This window comes from Patagioenas fasciata, chromosome 3 (assembly GCF_037038585.1).
Source record: "Patagioenas fasciata isolate bPatFas1 chromosome 3, bPatFas1.hap1, whole genome shotgun sequence".
Taxonomy (NCBI): Eukaryota; Metazoa; Chordata; class Aves; order Columbiformes; family Columbidae; genus Patagioenas; species Patagioenas fasciata.
Genome location: NC_092522.1, coordinates 50,503,555 through 50,520,051, shown reverse-complemented (window position 1 = coordinate 50,520,051; position 16,497 = coordinate 50,503,555). Strand labels below are relative to the sequence as shown.

The 16,497-nt window shown below is 40.8% G+C and overlaps 1 protein-coding gene across 1 annotated transcript in view; it reads right to left on the bottom strand.

The window, feature by feature from the left end:
- Nucleotides 1-16,497, bottom strand: part of WDR27 (WD repeat domain 27) — a 111,210-nt gene that overhangs the window by 58,714 nt on the left and 35,999 nt on the right. Inside the window, exons 19-21 of the mRNA XM_071807302.1 lie at nt 15,461-15,558; nt 15,013-15,134; nt 4,561-4,658 (exon numbers count right to left, since the gene is read on the bottom strand). Of these exons, the coding sequence (XP_071663403.1) occupies nt 4,561-4,658; nt 15,013-15,134; nt 15,461-15,558 (318 nt within the window). The remainder of the gene's footprint in view (nt 1-4,560; nt 4,659-15,012; nt 15,135-15,460; nt 15,559-16,497) is intronic.

Below are 16,497 nucleotides of genomic sequence, written 5' to 3'. Positions count from 1 at the left end.
CTCTAAATTGGGCAGAAATAACTATTCCCTGCTCTCCCCATTTCTGGGTAGATAATGAGCACATCTGACAGCATAGCACAACTCTCTCATTCTTTCCTTCTAAATTAATTCCCAACTTCAGCTGTTATTGTCCATCCTGCTACCTTATTCAACAAGAGTATTTTTTTCCTGTCTTAGAAGATGAAAAGGCCTGAGCAGCTCTTCACTCACGCAAAAAAGTTTCTATGGGATAACCTCTGCAAAATCAGTAAATCTTCCTTCAGTTATTCACCTAGCTTGAATGACCAGCATACTCAAATGCCAATTGTGCCCACTGACTGACAAATTTATCAGTGCATGGCTCCTCTGCACAGAGGTATTGACCTTTAATTATTTCATTCTGTTTGTATAATACACTCCAGAGTTGCGTATATACAACTTATGTTACTATCTGTTTCAGAAGTGGAAGGAATTATTTTCAAGTTAGGAGCATTGCTTAAAACATTAAGCAGTTTTTAAGTTTTAATTAACTATGTTAATCACATGCTTGATAATTACCAGGACCAACTTACCAGCACTTTTCTTTTTTTTTTTTTTTTTTTTTTTTTTTGAGTAGAAACAAAAAAGAAAAACATCACAGGGCATTCCTTAGTGTGCATTTTGCAGATCTATGCACCCTAACTGAGAAGTTTCCTCCTAACATAATGAATGAAACTTCCTTTCTTCTGGATGTTTCAATGCATAAAATTATCTAATCTACAAGTGGGAGGAAATTAGAAATTGAAAGCATCCAGACTAGTAAAACAGAATTTAAAATTGTCATGGGGAATTTAAGAGACATATGAACAGATTAAAACAGCTGGTATTTAGTCTAGTCTGTCATTTTGGGTTGTTATATGTTTACTGTGTAAGGCAGTGGAATTTTCCTTAATTTCTAAGCTTCTACACTCTTTCTGTGCAGTGTTTTTACAGCACTGGGATGGCATACTATATCTTTCTCTCACTGCCTTATATGTTCATGAACATAGTCATTAAAAATAGGCAGGACTGTCAGATAAGGAGGCTTAGTATATTGGAATTTTCCGATATATCGAGCCTGGACAATCTACAGAACTCGCCATCTTGTGTCTTTCCAATCCAGACTTTCCCAAAAGATTAAAATTAAGTGGTGGAGACAATAGGTACAGATGCTTATGAATCATTGCTTGATTCTCAACTCCAGAAGGAGTTGTGATGTCTCTAAAATGCATTCAATAGAGAGACAGCATAAGGAGGTAGAATGGTAAAGTTTCTTGTGTCTTATGGACAATTAGAAGTCTACAATGTTTCATCCTAAAGAACATCTAGATTCCTTCAGAAAATGTAAGGATGCATCAACCTTTTGTATCCCATGATCATTAAATGTTTGCCTGACTCCATCTTGGTAATCCTGAAGCTGGTAATGGTAATGTTCTTCTCATGCAGATTCCCATTGTCCCTCAGTCTAACTCCTGTGTTCACTGCTTCCATCTTGGACCCCATAGAAAGTATTTTTACTTGTTTTCCAAGTAGACATTCTTTTAGACAACAGAATTAAATTGCTCTTTACAATGTCTTGAAAGTTGTTCAAAGGTCATTATTTTACGCTAATGCATGTATTCATAAACCTCATAGTTCATTATCCTAACCTGGAAAAAGAGTAGTCAAGAGTTGGTTCTTCCTCCAAAAATATCAATACTCCTTGCCTTTTTGTTCATAAGTCTGCTTCATAGATTTTCTGGAGCTTTTCTTAGATACAGTTATAATGAGGAGAATGTAGGAGAAGTATAAAAATATTCAAAATCTTCAGATAGAACTTTACAAATCCATGTGTTTCAAAGCAAATGAAGCAGGAGTCTTGAGTAAATTCAGAAATAAACAGCAGTGTCTGAGATTCCCTCATTTACTGGCAAGATGACCTGGCTGTGTGAGGCTGGTTGACAACATCAGAAAGTTAAAATGCCTTTTCCTGTACCATCTTCAGAGGAACCCATAAGACTTTCTGGCACTCGCTGAAGCAAGCTTGGAATGCCTCCAGATCATCAATAGTGAAAGAGACAGACAGATTCACGGCTTTATCCAGTAAGAATTATGAAAATGGAAGCTGCAAAATACTCTTGCTGACTTCAAGAACAAACTAAAAGATAAGTTAAATGAAATTTCACTAGAAAAAAATATAGTTTGATAATATAGACTGAATAGAAAGATTTGTGTGGAATTCAGAGAAAAAAAAATCAATATATTTAAAAACTATAAAACTGCAGGCCAGGACAACATCTCTGAAGATTTACTTAAAGTAAAGATCAGAAAATAACCTGAACATCCTGGTACGATTCCTCAGTGAATTATGAGAAAAGGAATGCACGTCAGAAGAAAAAAAAAAAAAAAAAAAGAACCATAAAAAAAGAAACAACTAAGAGTTTAAAGGAATTTGTGCAGAGTTACTCTGAAAATTATTTGCCTTACTTTCAACTATATCTTTCAAGAGCACCAGGCTGGAGGGTTTTTCCCCTATTTAATCAGAATTTTGTACTTTACAGCATTATTGAATAAAGTAACAATGGATAGAACTTGTTCAGGACAACAAGCAGATTAAGTAAAAGAGTTTTCACTGTGAATGTCTAGGTCAAATATTCAGAACAAAATCAACAAACAAGTTGAGAACTTGCAGTTAGTGTTACTATCTACAACACTACAAACAGTATAAATGAGAAGGTGGAATTACCTTCGCTATTTCAAGAACAGTGGACAAAGACTTAACTAAACAAACCCGATCCTGGCAAACCCTAAGCAGAAACAAGAGGAAGAGAGAAGAGAGGTCGTTCCAGAGGGACCATTCAAAACACAGTAAAAAATGATGCACTGACTTTACAAATCAACAACTTCAAGAGATTAAAGGTACTGGCCTGCCATAAGATTGTTTAGGAACTAATCTCTCCTGTAAGCATCCAACAGTGCAAGGGATGGAGTGGATTTGATTGGACAAGAACTACAAAACAAAAAAGAGCAAAAGTTTTCAGTCAATGTGACTATATAGTAGACCTAACGTTTCACTGGAGACTTGTTCCAAGTTAAGATAGAGCTTTCCAAATTTCAGCCATTTCAAATTTATTTATGTGAAAACCAGCTGGTGAATGCATTAGGAAAAAGTGAACAGTTTTCTTCCTTATAAGAACTCAAGAATAGATTTTAAAATGCAGAAAACTCAATATCTGGTCTGAGCAACGAAAGAAAATTTCTTTTCTTTTTCTTTTTTTTTTTCCCTGAAAGCTACTAAAAAGTGAAAAGTAATGCTTTATTTTCTCTATCTCTCCTCCACAACAGTTACTGCCATTTGTTACTGTGCAATGTGTAACAAATGCACACATATACATAATACCTATTAAGCGCCCTTAAAATATGTGTCATTAAGGACTTGAATTATTTTTTTGAAGTTTGGCTAGTAGAACTCAGTGGACACTAGAATACATCAACTTTGCCAAATTAAATATAGAGCAAGAACATACATAAATTATTCCCATCTACCCAGGACATATTCATTCAATTGATTGCCCAGATTTTACACTTTAACTATTTTACCATTCACCTGCTCTACTTATATTAGTTTTTAGGAATAAAGAGACAGATAAGTGATCTGTGAAAAACTTTCTACTTTTTCATTGCTCTTCAGCAACACAGTTTGAGTAGCTTATTAGAAAAACATAAGAAGGTAATAGATTCCAACCCCAGCAGACTCCAGTTTCATTACTTTCTGCAATTTTTGGTGCAGGCAATACAGCAATGTTTTCGGTAAGAACGCATATGCCCCCTATAGGTTTAATGTATTCTTATCACAGACAGATGGAAATAAATGAAAAGCTCATAAAGCATTTCCTAATTTGAAAATTCACACTAGGAAAATTATGTTCAGATACACACAAATAAAATATGAAATTATCCTCCTGTCCAAACTCTTTTCTTTCAGACGTAATTCTTTCAGCCTGCACAACAGAGATTGCACAGAGGATTTTATTTCCTGAGCAATGTTCCCTCCTTGTCACTGTCTCCCTTTGTCCCACAGTTTTCCCAAGTAAAATACTGGAAGTTTTTTAGGAAAAGTGCGGCATTTTATCTTTAGTTTATGTTAATGTATTATGCAAATTTATAACACTACCTACATGATTTGTAATAACATCGTTACAATTACATTTGTCTTCTAAAAGCTGGATCATAAATTTTACCTCCTTTCACCATGATGACATGCTGGTTTGGAAATACTGTTAGCATTCAGTTCAATATACTATTTTATATATACAATTACATCTCCAAAGGTAGATAAACATGGGTGATAAATATCAACCATTTAATGGCTTCCACAAAACCAACTACAATTGAGGAACCAGCATTTGTTTGATCTCATAAAATTAATAAGTTCCAATTAGCCTTTAACTTTCTTTTTTAAAGGCCTGACTGTAGATCTGATTCCACATCCAAATTTCTACTGGTATACCACAGTAAGTATGACAATTCTGAATAAAGATGAAGTGTGGCTTTTTCATTCCAAAGTATGTAATCCAGCCTTACCTTAGTGTTCTTAAATCCCACAGTTTGATGCCATCACCTGCAGCTGTCGTCATGAAAAGATTGTAAGCTTCAGGTTGCTGAGTGCTGAAAGATGAGCCCTGTAAAATTCATAATAGTTTCAGATAACTATTCTGATGGTGCTAAAAATTTATAGAATCATAGAATATCTCAAGTTGAAAGGGACCCACAGGGATCATTGAGTCCAACTCCTTGATCCTCACAGGGCTACCTAAAACTAAACCATACGACTAAGAGCACCATCCAGACATTCCTTGAACTCCGACAGGCTTGGTGCTGTGACCACTTCCCTGAGCAGCCTGTTCCAGTGACCACCCACTCTCTCAGTGAAGAATTTAGTCCATTTAAAAAAACAATTTTTGTCAGTTTATATGATAAAAAGCTTGTCTGCGCACACACAAAGGAGCGCAGAGGAAAGTTGACATGTAGAGGAACTCCTATAACCCAGTCAGAGAAACAGAGCACTGCCTTGCCTCCTCTCAGTGTTGTCCCAGGACAGCCATGAGCCTTTTGGTCCAAGGCTGACACCCAGCATGACTGGTCAATAAGAGAGGCTCTCTGGGTCATCTCACAGACTAATGGGGATTAGTACCTGTCAGGGTATGGAATCCATTACAGTATGTGAGGAAAGATCATTTTTTGATTACACAAGATATTATGGGATGTTTAGAGGAGGAAAAAGGAAAGGAAGACATCAAAGAGTAGTCCATCATTTAATTCTAAGCCATGTTTAGTCCTGACATAAGTGGGCACACTGTCCATTGACTTCAGTAGCAATTGCATTAATTCATAATAGGACTGATTTTGGCTTCATACCTTTAAATAATTAAATCCAGTCTTTCTTTAAACCTCTGATTTTTTTAACATCCACATTGGCAGATCCTGGCCTTTTTGCTGGCTACAAACTTCTTTCTCCAAGGAACTAAATATAAACATTTAAAACTCCTTCTTTCCTTTCCCCACCATTCACATTCTTGATTTGGCTGAATACTAGTCGCTGCCCACCAGGTGCAGAGAGGAGCAACTAGCTAGCGCAGCGGGTGTGGCAGCTAGCGCAGCGGGTGTGGCAGCTAGCGCAGCGGGTTGCAGAGAACACTTGTTTTTCATTCCCACCGACTTATTGCCAGCGTCCCAGACCGCTGATGACCATGGTCGCCTCCAGAAGGAGAGAATGTCTCAAAAAGACTGTGGCAACGCAGACTGAAGTTCTGTCCCAAACGGTGGCTGTTCAGGTCTCCGGCTGCAAGGAGTGCCAGAGCCTGCTGCTGCCGGAGGAGGGAGGCCAGCACTCCACTTGTGTGAGGTGTGAGCAGGTGCAAGATCTGCTCGACATGGTTGTGAAGCTTAAGGAGGAGGTTGAGACGCTGAGGTCCATCAGGGAGTGCGAAAGGGAGATCGACTGGTGGAGTAACACCCTTACGTGCCGGTCGGAAAGGCCCCAGGGAGGTACCCCCGAAAAGGAGATGGACCTCCTGCCCTCCCGGACAGAGGCGGAGGTCCTGAGACAGCCCCACCCTTGTCGCTGTCGGGCAGAGGTAAATGACCTAAAAAAAGATGAGGGTTGGAAGCTTATTCCAGTTCGGCATCACAGGCAGCCCCACTCCCTGCCTGATTTGCCTCCCCAGGTGCCCCTCCGTAATAGGTTTGAGGCCCTGGATCTTGAAGAAGAGGTAGGTGAGGAGGTGGTGCCAAGCCTGCCTACAAGATCACATAGGAAGAGGCGGTTGACTACACAACTGAAGACTACCTCTGATAAGAAAGATAGAAGGGTGATTGTAATAGGAAATTCCCTTCTGAAAGGAACAGAGGGCCCAATATGCAGGGTTGACCCTCATCTTAGGGAAGTCTGTAGTCTACCTGGAGCCTGGATCAAGGATATTGCTAGAGAGCTCCCCAGACTGGTGCAACCGACAGACTACTACCCACTGCTGGTCTTCCAGACAGATGGGGAGGAAGTTGCTTCCCGTAGTCTGAGGGGAATGAAGAATGACTTCAAGGTCTTGGGAAGGATGGTGAAAGATTCAGGGGCTCAAGTGATCTTCTCTTCACTCCTTCCCTCTTCAAGTGACGATGTGGGGTGGAATGGGAAAATTCAATCTCTAAATGGTTGGCTCCAAGACTGGTGCTACAGGCAGGGCTTTGGTTTTTTTGATAATGGCTGGTTTTATAAGACTCCAGTCCGGACAGTGTTATGCAGGAAAGGCTTATCTCGCAGAGGCAAAAGGATGCTGGGGCAGGAATTAGCTGGGCTCATTTGGAGAGCTTTAAACTAGCCTCGAAGGGGGATGGGGTTGTAGTTGGGCTTGCCCCAGAGGGGCAGCATTCTAAAACAGATGAGGACCGGGTGGCCTCCTGTGCCCCTAGGGAGAAATTGGTGTGCTCTGCTCGCTCCCTGAAATGCCTGTACACCAATGCGCGCAGCATGGGGAATAAGCAGGAGGAGTTAGAATCCTATGTTCGGTCGGGAGATTATGATCTGGTGGCAATTACAGAAACGTGGTGGGACAGTTCACATGACTGGAATGTGGTCATGGATGGCTATGCCCTTTTCAGGAAAGACAGGCCAGCCAGGCGTGGTGGTGGAGTTGCTCTCTATGTGAGAGAGCAACTGCAATGTACTAAATTCTGCCCAGGAGCAGATGAGGAACGAGTTGAGAGTGTATGGGTCAGGATCAAGGGACAGGCTGGTAGGGGTGATACTGTTGTAGGTGTCTATTACAGGCCACCAGATCAGACTGAGGAAGTTGATGAGGCCTTCTATGCGCAGCTGAGAGTGGCCTCACAGTCACAGGCCCTGGTTGTTGTGGGTGATTTTAACTTCCCTGATGTTTGCTGGAAGGACCATTCAGCCAGCCAGCCACAGTCCAGGAGGTTCCTCCAGTGCATTGATGATAACTTCCTCATGCAGATGGTGGAGGAGCCGACCAGGAGAGGTGCACTGCTGGATCTCATCCTCACTAACAAAGAGGGTCTGGTTGAAGCAGTAAAGGTTGAGGGCTGCCTGGGTTGCAGTGACCACGAGATGGTGGAGTTCAGCATCTCGTGTGGCAGGAACAGAATAGCAAGTAGAATTGCAACCCTGGACTTTGGCAGGGCTAATTTCGGCCTTTTCAAGCAACTGCTGAGGGAAACCCCATGGGCAAGACTGCTTGAAGGAAAAGGGGCCCAAGAGAGCTGGATTGCATTCAGAGATTGCTTCTTCCATGCTCAGGATCAGAGCATCCCCACACGTAGGAAGTCGAGGAAGGGAGCCAGAAGGCCTGCGTGGTTGAATAGGGATCTGTTGGGTATGCTCAAGCAGAAGAGGCGAGTTTACAGGTCATGGAAGCAGGGACTGGCCACTTGGGAGGAATATAAGGCTGCTGTTAGAGGGTGCAGGAAGGCAGCTAGGGTAGCCAAGGCCTCCTTAGAATTACAGCTGGCGAGAGGGGTCAAGGACAGCAAGAAGAACTTTTTCAAATACATAGCAGATAAAACTAATACCAGAGGCAATGTAGGCCCACTGATGAATGAGGTGGGTGCCCTGTTGGCAGAAGACACAGAGAAGGCAGAATTGCTGAATGCCGCCTTTGTCTCTGTCTACTCCGCTGGAGGATGTCCTGGGGAACCCTGTACCCCTGAGACCCCGGATGAAGCCAGGTTAATGGAGGAGTTTGCTTTAGTCGATGAGGACTGGGTTAGGGAACAATTAAGTAGTCTGGACGTCCATAAATCCATGGGTCCAGATGGGATGCATCCGCGGGTGCTGAGGGAGCTGGCTGAAGTCATTGCTAGACCGCTCTCCATCATTTTTGCCAAGTCTTGGGAAACGGGAGAGGTGCCCGAGGATTGGAGGAAAGCAAATGTCACTCCAGTCTTTAAAAAGGGCAAGAAGGAGGACCCGGGTAATTATAGACCGGTCAGCCTCACCTCTGTCCCTGGGAAAGTAATGGAACAGCTTATCCTTGGTGCCATCTCAAGGCACATCAGGGATAAGAGGGTCATTAGGGGCAGTCAGCATGGCTTTACCAAGGGTAAGTCATGCTTGACCAACCTCATAGCCTTTTATGAGAATGTAACAAGGTGGATGGATGATGGCAGAGCGGTGGATGTGGTCTACCTTGACTTCAGTAAAGCCTTTGACACAGTCCCTCACAGCATCCTCACAGCTAAATTGAGGAGGTGTGGTCTCGACAATAGAGTAGTGAGGTGGGTTGCAAACTGGCTTAAAGAGAGAAGCCAGAGAGTGGTGGTCAATGGTGCGGAGTCCAGTTGGAGGCCAGTATCTAGTGGAGTGCCTCAGGGGTCAGTACTGGGGCCAATATTATTCAATATATTCATTAATGATTTAGACGAGGGAATTGAGTGTACTATCAGCAAGTTTGCTGATGACACTAAGCTGGGAGGAGTGGCTGACACGCCAGAAGGCTGTGCCGCCATCCAGCGGGACCTGGACAGGCTGGAGAGTTGGGCGGGGGATAATCTGATGGAATTTAACAAGGGAAAGTGTAGAGTCCTGCATCTGGGCAGGAACAATCCCAAGTTCCAGTATAGGTTGGGGCATGACCTATTAGAGAGCAGTGTAGGGGAAAGGGACCTGGGGGTCCTGGTGGACAACAGGATGACCATGAGCCAGCACTGTGCCCTTGTGGCCAGGAAGGCTAATGGCATCCTTGGGTGTATTACAAGGGGGGTGGTCAGTAGATCGAGAGAGGTCCTCCTTCCCCTCTACTCCGCCCTGGTGAGACCCCATCTGGAATATTGTGTTCAGTTCTGGGCCCCTCAGTTCAAGAAGGACAGGGAACTGCTGGAGAGGGTCCAGCGTAGGGCAACAAAGATGATTAAGGGAGTGGAGCATCTCCCTTATGAAGAAAGGCTGAGGGAGCTGGGGCTCTTTAGTTTGGAGAAGAGGAGACTGAGGGGTGACCTTATTAATGTTTATAAATATATAAAGGGTGAGTGCCATGAGGATGGAGTCAGGCTCTTCTCAGTGGCAAACAATGATAGGACAAGGGGCAATGGGATCAAGCTGGAACACAAGAGGTTCCACTTAAATTTGAGAAAGAACTTCTTCTCAGTGAGGGTAACAGAGCACTGGAACAGGCTACCCAGGGAGGTTGTGGAGTCTCCTTCCCTGGAGACATTCAAAGCCCGCCTGGACATATTCCTGTGCGACCTCACCTAGGCGTTCCTGCTCCAGCAGGGGGATTGGACTAGATGATCTTTTGAGGTCCCTTCCAATCCCAAACATACTGTGATACTGTGATACTGTGATACATCACAGAAACCTCAAGGTCATTTCCCGCAATCAGTGCTTAACTGCCAGGAATCTTCTATTCGTTATGAAAACTGGCGTATAGCTGGAAAATGCTCTGGTATTTAGTCCACAAAATTCACCAAATGGCAAGACAAAGAGGGGCACTCAGCTTTAAAAATACTACAGGACCTTTCACTTGCTTTAAGCAGGTTTCATTCTTAAGCTATGGATTATCACAGCCTGCTCTAACAGATGAACTAAAATGCACTGTGCAACAGATTTCTCCACAATTTCTACGTGTTATTGCATTAGCTGTGTATAATTATATGAAAAAAAAAAAAAAGAATTGTAAAAGACAAAGACAGTAATTGTCCAAAGGATAGTATTTATTAAACGTTTATTTTTGTATTTTTGAAACTTTTACTCACTATACCTTTCTTCAGTCAGCAATGATCACATAGTCCAATACAAAAAGTTCTACTGACACACATTTACTTCTTGCACTATTCCTTTATTTCAAATAATATGTTTTGCAGCACTACAAACATATTGTTAACACTAAAGCTCTAAATTTTTGTGGTGTGATCTTAAATTACCATCTATTTTTTTATCTCATAGGTTCCTAAACTCTAAGACAGGAACACAATTTTGATATTTCAATCAATTAATTTTAACTACATTTGTTAAAACTTAGTGATACAGAGAATTGACAATTAACTAATTAACACTTAAAGAACCAACAACTAACACTTACACTTAAGAACTAACCCTACCCCACATCACTAAAGCTAACCCTTTAACCCACATCACTATTGCCTAGCCTTGCTTGACTATGTGTAACTTATGGTACGAGAAACAGGACTTCACTGACACCTTGCAAAGATAATAATCCTTGGGTGCATCCTTGGTGCATTCTTGGGTGAACTAGATAACAGAAACTTGGGTACAAGACAGGATATACGCCAGTTTTAAGCAGTTCAGCGGTCTGAGACCTAACCAACTCATCACACTGCACCAAAAGTGACCATGTACAGAGAAAGAGGATCCAGGTTCATGATCACTGCGCAGCTGCAACCAGGAGGAGCCAGAGGTGGAGACTCTGGAAATGGTCTCCCAGAACTCATTGTAATAAGAACCGCCTTCTCAGGGACAGGTTATGAATATGTATAGGCATTCCTAAAACTTTCATGAATATGTAACACTGTACTGCATTTAACCGAGCTCACAGCTACTGTAATATTACACACATATTAGGTGAAATGATTCCCTATGTGTCTGGCATCATAAATAAATACATACCTTCCTTATAACCTCAAGGGTTGTAAGGTCATTTCCACGCCTCATTAGTATGCAAGGCAATGGAAACATGAAGTCACATAATGCCTTGAAAATAATTGATAACCAATTTTCATTAAGTAGTCTTCTGTATCAAACCAAAACCATCAAACTGGAAATCTCTGGTTGAATAAAACAACTTACAGCAGTGTAAATCCATTATTATCAGCTTTGGATATCCACCTCATCAGGCTTGGTATAATATGGCTAAGGACTACTTATCAGAGTGAAGTTACTACAGCCAGAAGAGCAACATTTGCTCATTGCCTTGAAAGAAGCTTAATGATATCACTTGGGTCTAGTAACACCCTGCGCTAAAATATCATAAGCAGTTCTGAAAGTAGGGTCTGGAAACCAGACACAGGTTCAGGGAAAAGAATGAAGAGTCCCTCAACACCCACCTGTCACTGAAAAGTGGAAGATTTCCACCAGTTTCCTCAGGCTGAGGAGACCTATGAGCCTCTTTACCCCAGCTTCTAAGCAAACACTCTGAAAAGTAAGTTATATGAACCCGCAGCAGTATCACCACCACACCTCCACAGGACCATATATTAACTCAGTTTCCTGATGATATGATGTCTATGCAAATGTATTATCTACTGATTCTCATTAAGAATTTTTTTAACCTGCTTCACTATTTAGATCCAATCTGATAGAAAGATGAAAGTCTCACAATAATTAGGTTTCCACAAAATACATGTAAATGAGTAATTAGCAGACAGAAATTAAAACTAGCACAGCCATTAAGGAAAGTGACTTTGTTTGACAAGCCATTAACCAGCCAACACAAGAGTAATTTAGAACACGTGTGCATTATGGCATGGCTCTCAGTCAACTAGTAATAAGGTGTGGTAGTTACACTTCCCCCACCCTCACCCCCAAGAACTGATGTGGCAGCTGCATGCACATCCCCTTTTCCTTCAATGTGGCAGTTGCACATCCCCCTCTCCTTCAACGGGGCAGTTAATGGCTCCTTTGTGAGACCCCCTAGTCCGTTGGCCAGGGTCGTTAGGAGAGGAGGGGGGATGCAGAGAAGCTGAGGAGCTTCTAGAATGCTCACAGCCACATTTGAGCAGACTATAAAACGGGGTGCCCGCCGAGGATCCCCTTTGTGTGGTCTTCTCAGAGCTGCAGGTCTGCTGAAGCCAAGAGCCCTCCGCTTAGACGAGAACGACGTCTAAGGTAACTTCCCAGGGCTGGGAGCACCTCACCTCCTCGTTTGGGTGAGGGATATCATTGCATAATTCCTTGACGGATAGGCAAGCGTATTCCTTGCTGGATAAGCAAGTGTAAGTCCTTACTGGACAAGTAAGAGTAAGTCCTCGCCTAATTCAGGTGAGTGTAGTACCCTGAACTCAGGGAGCTCTGGCTTTGTTTCTTGTGAGTACGTGTATGCACACTGTGGATCTCCATTATTCTTATTTGCTGTACCCCAATAATCTCCTAAACTGATATACAAACCTGTATTTTATGTTACCGGAGTGCTAACTAATTGTATAAACCCTGTTTCTAGTCAGTTGTTTTGCCGGACTCTTCTGGCCAGAATACAGCCTGTTTTGGACCTTGTTGTCTGCCTAAAACTAATTTTAGGGTGCCTCCGTGACATAAGGACATGACAGGAAGATCAGGTTATGACAAGGGAGGAGTGTTTAGGGAACACAAGGAACAAAACTGAAAGTGGATGTAGTGAGGAAGTGAAGGCTACAAAAAACACAATAGTCAAAATGTAGTTTTTGTTTTAAGTACAGAGGCTGAAAGTCCTGTAGAAAGGATGCATAGTTTTGTTACTGCTGGAAGAATCTTTATACAAAGACTAGCTTTGTATTGTCCTTATATGGTATGCTCCAAGCACTTCAGGGGAATTTGGTGCAAAGGTGCGTTTTAAGGGAACAAAAATGCACTGAGGTTTTGAATAATAAATATTAATATGCTTAGTTAAATCAAGATGATGGACATTCTAAGCAAGCAGTGTAAGGCCTAAAGCTCTGGAAGCAATTTTACGGTGTAAGCTTTAATCATATGTGGAGCTTCAAGAGTTAGAAATGTCTTAGAATGAGATAGAGTTAATGTCTGCCGTGAACATATTTCAAATGATATAATAAGCTTAATCAGGTACACTGTAGGCTGAAAGGAATGTCATACATTGTCAATTCTTGCAAAAAATCTTTAGAACAGACCAAAAGAATAATTTAAAAGCTAAGTCATTACATTGCAGATTATATATACTTGCTTACAGCTGCTGCTGTCCAAAATCAGAAATAATAGAATGTCATGTTGCTCACCTATGCTTCTAGAATATCCTGTGTATTTAATAATTTTCTAACAGGTTTCTCCCAGACTTACTCACAATATATATTTCCTAGTGTTTTACAAGACCTTCTAAATATGTATGTATTTTAAATTTATTTAAAGAACAAATTTCCTGATCATTCCCACTTACTGCTGTCCAGGTAGCATCACAAAGCAGTCTTGGAACACGGGAACTGGTTTGGATGAATCTAAATCAGAAAATGTACTTCAAGAATACATCTATATATATATAAATTGCTAATGATGTGTAACATCATCTAGGTGTTCCTGCTCCGGCAGGGGGATTGGACTAGATGATCTTTTGAGGTCCCTTCCAATCCCTAACATTCTGTGATTCTGTGATTTTTGATCATTTAATCCACAAGATTAGACTACAGCTAGTCCAAAGGAAAGCCTTTGTAAATTTTGTTGTGTAGGCAGTGGATCTTCGTTAGCTCTTTCACTCCACAAATTTCCTTCTACTGCACCACTCTTCATCACTAGCTAACCTTAGATTCCAATGTGTTTCACACTTTAAACAGGATATAATTCACATAGAGCATTCTGCATATTTTTATAAGCCAATAAAATATTTTAGCATATCATCTTAATGTAAATTCACCAATTTATAATAACTCTAGCAGTTTTAAAATTATACATCTGTAACAAAACAGTTGATGTGTAATTTTCCTCTTGACCTATCTAAACTATTAATTTCATATAACTGAAAAAGCAGAAAACCTTGATACATAATTTAAAAAAAAAATGATCCATTTTCTTTGCTATACCATGTACCTCCAGGTTTTTTTCTCAAGTGAATACTATCCTACAGCTTTAAACATAGATAACCTGAAGACAGTTGGCTGACCAAGCAAAAACAAAAGCCAAAACTTTAAGCCTATACGTGTCACAAATAGTACTCAAATAGTTAGCACAATTTTAAATGTTTTACCAGATCACATCTTTCAGGAAAATTCACTAAGAGTTCTACAAAAGTAGTAATAAGGAACTGTTTTGAACCCACAGAAGGACTTGCCAAGTGGGAATGAAGAACCACACTCAACCAAACATAATGCAGTAGGCATTCAAGCTTGTACTGTACCATAAGATCTCCAAACATTCAAATCAATCTTTAAGTGAAAAAAAAATAAGCAAGGATGAGAGGGCTGAAGACATCTAGTCCATTTCAGGACTGAACAATTTTTCTTTTTTGGTTGCTGTTTCTGAAGTTTCAGTATAAAAATCAGATTACTTCAGATTCAACTTTGGAGGAGAACAGTTGCATAAGGAAAAGTACATACTGAAGTGCAATATTACAGTCTGGTGCAAGTAAGGCAAAGGGTAACATACACTTGCCTACTAGCAAGCTTGTTCAGTCATTCTTGCTGCTCCCTGCGTTCCATTAGAGAACAAATGAGATCTAGGTGCCTTTGTCACATTGACTTACGACCTTGTCCATCCTTCCCAACATATAAAAAGCTCTATTGATGGTTATCATTTATATCTTCAGCCTCCAATTCCTTTGCTGATGGAGTAGTGGTCATACTACAAATAAAATTCAATAAAGCATATACCTTATTTTGGCAGATCTGATGGACTGATCTAGTATGAACTTCTGGTATCACTGCTGTGCTGCAGCCTGCATTGAGGTCAAAAACTTCCAATGCTCGGTTGCTGCCAGCTGCAAGTACAATATCTGTACAGTTCTCTGCGTTAAAGTTAAACCAATTTAAAGGAACAAAAGCATATAAACAGACAAAAAGATGGATAAACAGATATCAAGACTGTTGTATTTAGTGCCCTATAAGCAGTACCAAAAATCCTACAGTCCTAAAAATTTATGTCCGAAGATGAAGTTCAATACCACAAGAAATACAGCATTTTCACTCTAATTAATAAAAAAAACAGAAAAAAAAAAAAAGAAGAGTATTAAAGAATCAAATGCTAATTACTTTAACTGAAGTTATTTCCATGTCATTAAGTCCAAAGAACTATAAAGAAAATAAGAAAAACAAAGGATACAAGAGTAGAAATCATTTACTGCTGAAAGGCTAGTAATCTCCATTGTTGAAGCCATGGGAAATTTCTGCACCAATTTGCAAACACTTCTCTGTTTGTATCTGCAAAAAATATCAAACAAATGTTAATGTTAATGAAATAAGTTATGATATGTCACCACCAGTAAACTCCCATTGGCATCACAAAGCAAAACAGAATGCTTTCTTTCATTATTAAAAATTACAGCCGCAGACCTTTTGATTCAATGCTGAACTCTATTAAAAAGACAGAACTGTGTTGTGATTCAATGTGACTAGATCTTTCGGTTTACTGAAATCTATTGGCACAGACAACATAGATCTTAAATCCATTGAAGTCAACAGAAAGCATTCATCCATGGTTATAGGTATGTATATGGATATATTGGGCAAGAAGAATGTGATTTCCATAAAAGTTGCCACCTAAGGTAAATAAACAGAGTTGTTAATAACTGTACTGGATCTGGTTGAGGTGAAGTTAATTTTCTTCATAGTCACTTGTACGATATTGTGTCTTACATTTGTGACCAAAACAGTGTTCATAACACATCAGGGTTTTAGCTATTGCTGAACTGTCTGTACAGTGCTAAGATAGTCTATGTTTCCCACTATGCCCCCAGAGCGAGTAGGCAGGGGGAGTGCAGGAGGCCAGATGGGGACACAGCCATGACCACTTGTTTGAATTATCCAAAGAGATATTCCATAACATAAAATACCAAGCTCAGCAATAAAACTGAGAGGACAATTTTTTTAAAGTAGCCGTTGTGTGGAGACTGGCTGGGCATCAGTCTGCCGGTGGGAGCTAGTGAGCAATCACTTTTGCATCACTTGTATTTTTCTTCCTTTTTGTTCACTTAGTAAATGGTCTTTATCTCATCCCATGAGCTTTCCTCACCTTTGCCTTTTCAATTCTCAACCCCATCCCACTGAGGGATCCCACTGGGAGAGAGCGAGCAAGTGACTGGGTGGGTGCTGTCAGTGAATGTCAACACACCACAATACTTCAACATTTCTACATTACAT